The sequence below is a fragment of the Lactuca virosa genome, chromosome 4 (assembly GCF_052849685.1).
Source record: "Lactuca virosa cultivar CGN04683 chromosome 4, Lactuca_virosa_CGN04683_v6, whole genome shotgun sequence".
In the NCBI taxonomy this organism is placed as follows: domain Eukaryota; kingdom Viridiplantae; phylum Streptophyta; class Magnoliopsida; order Asterales; family Asteraceae; genus Lactuca; species Lactuca virosa.
This window is the reverse complement of record NC_136429.1, coordinates 528,338,097-528,347,429: the sequence shown is the minus strand read 5'-3', so window position 1 is coordinate 528,347,429 and position 9,333 is coordinate 528,338,097. Positions and strand designations below refer to the sequence as shown.

The 9,333-nt window shown below is 35.3% G+C and overlaps 1 protein-coding gene and 1 non-coding gene across 2 annotated transcripts; both read left to right on the top strand.

Annotated features, from left to right (window-relative positions):
• Positions 1–627: 627 nt before the first annotated feature.
• On the top strand, positions 628–5,461 carry LOC145109511 (Isocitrate/isopropylmalate dehydrogenase family protein). Its single transcript, XM_079046684.1, has 15 exons — positions 628–952; positions 1,033–1,076; positions 1,181–1,290; positions 1,684–1,721; positions 1,806–1,883; positions 1,971–2,024; positions 2,128–2,229; positions 2,316–2,404; positions 2,502–2,605; positions 2,697–2,765; positions 2,857–2,972; positions 3,129–3,163; positions 3,575–3,717; positions 4,662–4,784; positions 5,069–5,461. Exons 1-15 carry the CDS (start codon positions 694–696, stop codon positions 5,169–5,171), a joined length of 1,467 nt encoding a protein of 488 aa, XP_078902810.1. The 5' UTR covers positions 628–693; the 3' UTR covers positions 5,172–5,461.
• Positions 5,462–8,846: 3,385 nt separating this feature from the next.
• Positions 8,847–8,949, top strand: LOC145110051 (U6 spliceosomal RNA). Its single transcript, XR_013709437.1, has one exon. It is a non-coding gene; the product is annotated as a U6 spliceosomal RNA (small nuclear RNA).
• The last annotated feature ends 384 nt before the right edge of the window (positions 8,950–9,333 follow it).

Genomic DNA, 9,333 nt, shown 5'->3' with positions numbered 1-9,333 from the left:
TTTAACCAATTGGAAGTTGGTTGCCCATAGAAGACTTCGCTGGTGGATTTTGCTCCTACGCTTGACACCAACTGCTTCTAGCTTTTCCAATTGCCATGATTTGTGGCTGAGTCACTCAGGCACATCTCTCCACGTTTTGGTTAGGTTATTATGTTTTTGTATGGATGATTCTAGGCCAATTATGCAAGTTGGTAAAACTTTCTTCGTGTTCACTCTCTAAGAAACTCATCTTGAAGGAGTTATAGGAGATAATTACGAATGATCACAAGTAAACGTCTAACTACATGCGATAACATTTATATATAAGAGACGAAAATTGATGTTTTATAATCCGGAATAACTGTCCGGAACGTATGTCCGTGACTCTGCATTGTCACTTAAACGTGCTAACATGATAATCATACGCAGATTCTTGTTTCAGACAGGGGTATTCCGGAATGTACAAATAATCTTATTTCAGACCAAAGTTGCGGAATGAATATAATGACTCCAGAATACTCTTTCGAAGTAAATGATATTTTACAAAAAAAACAAATTTAAGTCGGTTATTTTTATTAACAAACTCGTTACAAGATCAGATTACTCAATTTCCGGGTAATAAAGCTCATGTTTAGATATTAAACCCGGTTCTTAACGCATAACCAAGCCTTCCTGACACTATCACGCTATCAAAGCAGGGTGCTCGCAACCGCGATGCTTCATCTAAAACACCGCCTGCCCATCATGTCCACTACCGCCGCCGCCATGTTGTCTTCATCTTCATCTTCTGTATCACTCAGAAACCCTAGATTACCAATATCATCGAATTTCAATTACTTCGGTAGTGTAAAATCCTGCAACCGCCTTTCTCTTTGCAGTCGCTTATCCAAAATTTCACTTCGTTGTTTCGCTTCGTCTACTACCACCGCTATGGATAAAATCCCCGTTCTCAATCCCATTGTTGAGATGGACGGTAGCTATCATAGACAATACGTTTTCATTGTTGTTAATACTTACTCTCTCACAGGTGTCTAAATTGTTCCTTTTTTCTAGGTGATGAAATGACGAGGATCATATGGCAGATGATTAAAGACAAGGTTCGAAGATTTTGATTTCGTAATTGTTTTTCGCTGTATACAGTTGACCTAATTAAGTTCACCGCATCTCCGTTGCTTATTGTTGTTTTTCTTTTCCATTTCAGCTCATTTTTCCGTACATAGATTTGGATATTAAGTATTTTGATTTGGGAATATTGAATCGTGATGCTACAGATGATGAAGTTACTGTAGAAAGCGCCCATGCCGCTCTGAAGTAAGTGATGATCGCCTCTTTTTTCCTATACCCTCAATGATCGCTTTAAAGGCTGATAAAAAACTTGCAACTCTATTCAAGGTCTTACTTAATTCACAGCCTACTAGTGCATTCCGTATTGAGCTCCCTGCATCAGTCATATGTAGCCTTTATAGACTTTTGTATGTAGATCATATTACAGAGTGTCTGTGTTAATAGGAACTGCTGATTCTAGTGATGATTCCCGCTAGATAGCAATGTGGTTGAGTAATATGAATGAAACTAGTGTTTTGTGGATGAAATTAAGAGAAGGATCAGAGAACTGCGTTTCAAGTCTAGAATTGGTGTTTACATACATATTTCTTTAGTCTTTACTTTATTTGAAATCTTAACCAAAGTTTTCATGTTTTGTAGGTATAATGTTGCTGTAAAATGTGCTACAATCACACCTGGTTAGTCATTCTATAAACCCACTTGTAATGTGTCAAAACTCCAAATGTGCTAAAATCTCAGATCATATATTCCTAATGTTGTAGATGAGACAAGAGTCAAGGAATTTGGATTGAAGTCCATGTGGAGGAGTCCCAATGGCACAATCAGGAATATTTTAGATGGTTTGTATTGGCATTATGTCTTAGTACTCTCAATACACAAATTATATTAGTCAACTGTTTTAACTTGTTAGGATTCTTTGGATTCAGGGACGGTTTTTCGAGAGCCTATTATGTGCAAGAATGTTCCTAGAATAGTCCCAGGTAAGTGTCTGACACCTACCCACTACATGTATTTGGTAACCATGGATGACCTGTAGTCTGTAGAACCTTTTTTTAAAATTTTTTTTTCATTGTTATCTTCCAGGGTGGACGAAACCGATTTGTATTGGTAGGCATGCATTTGGTGACCAGTATCGTGCTACAGATGCAGTCATTAAAGGGCCAGGAAAACTCAAGATGGTTTTTGGTATGCTAAAAATTGATTTTAATATAATTTATACCTGAAAAAGTAAGATAGATTTATATAAAATGTTTGTTGTGTGATGTGTTTAGTCCCGGAGAATGGTGAAACTCCCATGGAGCTTGATGTTTTTGACTTTAAAGGTCCTGGAATTGCACTTGCAATGTATAATGTTGATGAGGTTTGGGTTTTTTACTTTTTCTAACTATCACATTTTATATCATAAGATGATTCAAAATTTAAAATCTTACCATGAGAATTTTATGTTTTTTTGGTAGTCTATCCGTTCGTTTGCTGAATCATCAATGTCAATGGCACTCTCAAAGAGATGGCCTTTATATCTGAGCACCAAAAATACTATTTTGAAGAAATATGATGGGAGGTAACAATGTCTTCCTTTTTTATATACAATTTGCTTTGATATTATCTACAATAGTTGTGGCATTATGTTCTACTATATGTTGACATGTCAGGTTTAAGGATATCTTTCAAGAGGTATATGAGAAGAACTGGAAGGAGAAATTTGAAGAACATTCAATATGGTAATTCCCTTTTATGGGTTTGTACCTTATCCTTCTGTTGAATGGTTGATATATTTGAATATTAATTGGTGATATGTTTGGTTAAATTAAGGTATGAACATCGATTGATTGATGACATGGTGGCTTATGCCCTAAAAAGTGATGGTGGGTATGTTTGGGCATGCAAGAACTATGATGGAGATGTCCAAAGTGATTTACTAGCTCAAGGTGAGGGTTTAATTATATGGTTAAAACACACAAAAAATCAATAGATAATGAATTAGTATAGATTAATAAAATCTCTGTAAAGAAATTCTATTTATTAAAAGATCAATTGGAATTGGATTATTAAACAACCCACTAAATTTTTTTTTTCTTGTGCAGGATTTGGTTCTCTGGGTCTCATGACATCAGTTTTGGTTAGTAAGATTTACATGACTTTGTCCTTGCTTGAGATGTGAGAAGAAGGGTTTGGTTTTTAACTAAAACCGTAACAGAACCAAGGAATTTGGTTTGACTTTGAAAAAACTGAAAATCAAATAAAAAATCCGGTTTTTTCTTTAGAAAATCCGAAACTGAACAAAAAATATTTGGTTTTTGACTTGGGAAAAACCGAAACCCAACCAAAGAATTCTGTTTTTTGACCCTGAAAAACCAAAACAGAAGCAATATGATTCTGTTTTATACCCTGAAAAAACCAAAACCGAAACAAAGAATTCGGTTTTTGACTATGGACAAACTGAAACCAAAAAACCAAACTGTCGTTTTTTTTTGCAGACCTCTAGTAACTGAAAAGCTTGTGAAACTGACACATGGTTTGCAATTTGTAGCTATCATCAGATGGTAAAACACTAGAAGCTGAGGCAGCCCATGGGACAGTAACACGTCATTTTAGGCAACACCAAAAGGGAAATGAAACCAGCACAAACAGTATTGCCTCAATTTTTGCATGGACAAGAGGACTTCAACATCGGTCTCTTTACCTTTCTTTCTAATATATATATATATATATATATATATATATATATATATATATATATATATATATATATATATATCAAGGTTGTAAAAATCGCTCGGCGGTCGACTGGCGATAAGCGATCAAGTATTTGAAAATTTTAAATTTTAAAATTTTGAAATTTTAAAAATTTTAGTATAATATTTTAAAATTTGAAAGCTTAAAAATTTAAAGTTTTAAAATTTTGATGTAATATTTGAAAAATATTTTTTTTTGAATTTTTTAAATATTTCCCGCCTATGACCGCCGAGGACCGCCAAGGACCGCCAAGCCCGAGTTTGACCGATTTTGACCAATTTCCGCCAATCACCCTAATCGTAATCGGTTCGAGGCCGCCAAGCGATTAATCGCCGATTAATCGGCCGCCAATGCCGATTTCTGCAACACTGATATATATATATATATATATATATATATATATATATATATATATATATATATATATATATATATATATATATATAAATTACAGATTATATATTTAAATTTTCTTTTCTATAATAAGAAAGTTATATATAGTTATATACTAATAGTTGGGTTTAGTGAAAAATTCTACATGATGACACTAAATATTCCACTAAAGCAACTAAAGTTTGGCAAAACAGTCAAACTTGGGTGAAAAAGAGTTGTTAAACCACACAAATTGGCAAAATAGTGACTTTTTTGCATTTTGCCCTATAAGTTTGGTAGGACCTGTAAATAAGCTTTATGAAAAAGCTTTCCTATAGTGGAAAGATATCTTGAGGTTTTTGGATTGTTGAGTTGGTGCACAAAAAAGCTTTCCTATTGTGGATGGTCTAATAATGTTCATATTAGTTAAATCCTGTTTTGTTTGATTGAGCTTTTTTACAACTTGTTTCAAATGCTAAAAGAATGTTTATTATTGATATTTTGAACAGAGCTAAGTTGGATAAAAACGAACGATTAGCGGATTTTGTTACAAAGCTAGAGACCTCGTGTGTCGAGACTGTTGAGTCAGGAAAGATGACGAAGGATCTTGCCATTCTAATCCATGGACCCAAGTGAGTGCTACTTTCACTATCTGATTATATTTTATTATTTAGGCTTTACATACTAGAAAACCACAACATACTTATCTTCATTTTATCGATTTAGCCACTCAACTATTATTTCTTTACGACTATAATAATAATTCAGTGGCTAAATCGATAAAAAAACAAAATAGTTCAGTTGCTATATTGATAAAATGCTGAAAGTAAATGGAAGCTAATCGAGTCACTCTTTATAAAGTATCAACTTCAATGAGTTGACCAACATGGCTTTCTAATTTGAGTTTTATTTACAGGGCATCAAGGGAGTTCTACTTGAACACTGAGGAGTTCATTGATGCTGTTGCTCAAAATCTCAACTCTAAGCTTCAACCTCTTGCAGTTGGTTCATTAAAGTAAAATACAGAACAGTGGTGAGTGGTGGTCTTTGTTTGGGTTGATTAATTTCTGCCAACAAAGCGTTAGAGCCATTCATTGCCTATGACTCACTCTACTGTGAAAATGGATAACCGACACCTTCAACAAAAACATACGAAACAAAATGTTTGTTTGTTTCTCAACAAAATAAATATTTTTTGCGCAGAAAAATGATTGTTAACGAGTTGGTTTGGTAACAAGCTGTTAACGAGTTAATTTTCCACAGAAATGTTTATTCCATTATTTATTCTAGGAAAAATGATTATTTGCAATGATGGGATGAGATTGACAAGACGTACATTTCTTTTTATTTTGTACATACAAGAGATTTAGAGCGGGCAATTGCAATTTTTTTCCTGTTCAATTCAAGGTATGGTTGGCATCACCAATTTAATTAAAGGGAAATCTCTAGAAAAATTTTAAAATTTTACCTTAATTTACGAAAAAGTCTCAAACTAAAATTTGTTTACAAAAAAACATGAATTACCGGTAAAAATGGCGATTTGACCACTTTTTTCCGGTTTTCCGGTTTTATTACTTATATGTTTCACTAAAGTCTCATTATTTTACCATAATTTGCGAATAAGTCCCAAAATAAAATTTACTGATAATTTGACCATTTTCTCTATGTAACATACATTTTACCGGTTTCATTGCTGACCTGGACGCCTAGTCATTAAATGAGATGATGAGATAGATATGTTGAGTTATATAATGCTATGTTTAGCATAAAACTTGATATCCTGATGTATTGTATACCTTTTTGGAACATAAAATGCATCCAACGAAGACTACAATAATTACATAAACTAACAACAACTGCGTTATTTTTTACGTTTATAAGAAATATCAAATTGTCTATCTAATCTTATGTAACCCAATATATTTATCTCATCAGACATCAACTCATTTTTGTAACGATGTAAATTTTAAAACAATTTTTCATTTTTCAAACATAATAAAACTCATATAATATTCTCAAAATCTCATGTATCAAATGTCATCACAATAAAACATATCCCAGAATCTCAACACATAATCTTCTGCCAGTGTGTACAAATCATGCCGACGCCTTCCCGTGATCCTCGCTGGTACTTGAAACACATATCACATAACACGGTAAGCATAAATGCTTAGTGAGTTCCCCAAAATACCACATACAACACATAAGCCACTCGAGGCTATAACTCAGTATGACCCTCCGGTCAATGTGTCTCAGCGGGACCCTCCAGTCCCGTAGCTCGTTGGACCCTCTGGTCCGGTCTAGCTCGTTGGACCCTCTGGTCCGGTCTAAATCGTAGGACCCTCCGGTTCGGTCTATATAACACATAACATACATATATCACAATGCACATAAACTCAAACATACACATAACACATAAGACCCTCCGGTCTGCACATAGTTACCACTCTAGGTAATGTATAGTGAGAAGACTCACCTCGGGTAATCTCGGAAAGTCTCGAACTCGAATCACTGATCTAGCCTCCGCCTAATCACATAAAGTAATTATCTCTAATTAATACGGCTCTCAAAGACTAGACTAGTCTCTCCCTATATTCTCTCAGAAGGGGAAAATACCATTTTACCCCTCCAATAGTACAATGTCCAACTATTGACCAAACCCTAAAAGTCAACCCCAGTCAACGATCCAACTTTGACCAGACTCGTCGAGTGCACTCGGGTGACTCGGCGAGTCCATGCGTGTCCTCTGAATCCTCCTAAGGCCTCACTCGACTCGTCGAGCTAACCTTTCTCTCGACGGGTTACCATTGATCACGAATCGTGGTGCAACACAATCCGACTCGTCGAGTCCTTTCATGGACCCGACGAGTTTCTTCCATGAGAATGCTTAAACGACCTTCTGAGGTCAGATCTGTTTCTCTAACTTATAGATCTGACCTTCTAACACCCAAAAGTCACGTAAAGGTCTGAACTTTACGTTCATGCATCGCACATATGGCTCTATTTGATGAAATAGCTCTAAAAATGGAGCCCTAGGCTCAATATTCTCATGTAACAGCATAAAGCTTGGTTGTTGGGACACTCTGGACCTCTCAAGGTCCAGATCTAAAGTCTATTCCTCAATGGGACTTCACATGCTCCATAGTCCAACTAAAGAAAGGGTAAAGATACCCTAGATTCAAGAGATCTACTATATACACGAAAATAGGCATGGATTCATACCTTGACAGCAACCTTTGGTGAAGTAATGGTAGGTCTGAGCTCCTCAATCAGCCTAGCTTGAATCCCCTCTCTTCTTCTTGCAAGAATGCACTAAAGGTGATGCAATTACCTCCTTCCCTCACTCTCTATGCTCTCTGGTTCGTTAGGGTTTCTCAAGTGGGTGTGTGGCCGCAATGAGGGCCATAAGGACCCTTAAATAGGGCACATGCCCGAAGATTTAGGGTTTCTGTCCACAGCGAGGACTCGTCGAGTCGACTCGCCGACTCGTCGAGTCCATTCATTAATCCTAGTCAGCAGTTGCGATCCTACTCGACGAGTTTAGGCGTCAACTCGTCGAGTCCCTCTCCTTGACTCAAAAATAAATACTCAATTTATGATACTTAGAAATCCAGATGTTACAATTTTCTGCCCTTTTTTCTTGGAAACACACATTTTATTGGTTTCATTGCTGACGTAGATACCTAGTCATAAATGAGCCGATGAGATGAGTATCAAATTTTATAGTAAATGTGGCATTATATAACCCATCGTATTCATCTTATCAGCTAATTTAATGACTAGGCGTCTAAGTCAGCAATGAAACCAATAAAATGTATGTTACATGAAGAAAAGGGCCAAATCATCAGTAAATTTTATTTTGGGACTTATTCGCAAATTAGGGTAAAATAATGGGACTTTAGTGAAACATGTAAGTAATAAAACCGGTAAACCGGAAAAAGGGGTCAAATCGCCATTTTTACCGGTAATTCATGCTTTTTCGTAAACAAATTTTAGTTTGAGACTTTTTCGTAAATTAGGGTAAAATTTTAGGACTTTTCTGGAGATTTCCCTTAATTAAACGAGTTGAGATTTTCAACCCAACTTGTTAGGTACACGGGATGACCAATCATTTTTTTCTTCCAATGTAGTCGGTTATGTAAAAGTGTTGGACTTGGTTTGACATATTTAAATTTATCATTTATATTACATAAAAAATCTTAGACTTTATTAAATCAAAACCATTGTTCAGGAAAAAAAAAGCAAATACAATTTAATTGTCAAAATAACATTTTGTTCTTGAACCCTTTTAATTTAGGGATAATGACTTAGGAGGGTAATTAGGTTTCTAGTTTGTCCGTATTAGGTCACTAAGGTTTTTTTTTTTTTGTGCGTATTAGACCAATATGGTTGTTATTACTGTTTAGAAATAGTCATTTTTACCGGTTTCTTCCTGTTTAACCGGTAAAAAAGACTCTTTCTAAACGGTAATAACAACCATATTGGTCTAATACGCACAAAAAAAACCTTAGTGACCTAATACAGACAAACTGGAAACCTAATTACCCTCCTAAGTCATTAACCCTAATTTTAAAGACATTAAGAATATATGACCATCAACAGTAAACTAGTTCGTTTAGAAATCGCGTCGTCCCATATCGACCAGAAGAAGAACTTGCTACTCCTCTATATGGCGAAACTCTTCATCTATAGTCGTCCCTTCGGGGACATCCGATAAAATTGGAACGATACAGAGAAGATTAGCATGACCCCTGCGCAAGGATGACACGCACAAATCGAGAAATGGTCCAAATTTTTTTTAAACCCTTCGTCGTCTTCTCTGAAACCCTAATTCCCTTTTCAAATGCTAATAGAGTTCAATTGCAATTTTTACGTTTCAGCAGATGAACTACTGAAGTCATGATCAGACAACATGTGGATTCCATGGTCAGATTGATATTCTTGTTGATGTCTTCAACCATTTGTGGCAAGTAAGGGTGATCTTTCTTTCTATAAAGTCTCCTTCAAGTTTTTTACTTTTCCTGTCATTAAGTTTCATGCTTTATAAACTTCTGTTTATGTGTTGTATATAGTCTGTATGTGTTTGGTTATGTGATGATTTTTTATTCATTTTGCAACTTCAGTTTCTTAGTTCATGTTGTGGTTTTGATGTTTATAAAATAATTGATAATAGGCATCCTT

Bases quoted from the DNA above. Each gene is read 5' to 3' on its own strand.
- LOC145109511 (XM_079046684.1), top strand. From the start codon at position 694: ATGCTTCATCTAAAACACCGCCTGCCCATCATGTCCACTACCGCCGCC. The intron at 2,766-2,856 runs GTAATTCCCTTT...GGTTAAATTAAG, and splicing joins TTTGAAGAACATTCAATATG to GTATGAACATCGATTGATTG. The intron at 2,973-3,128 runs GTGAGGGTTTAA...TTTCTTGTGCAG, and splicing joins AAGTGATTTACTAGCTCAAG to GATTTGGTTCTCTGGGTCTC.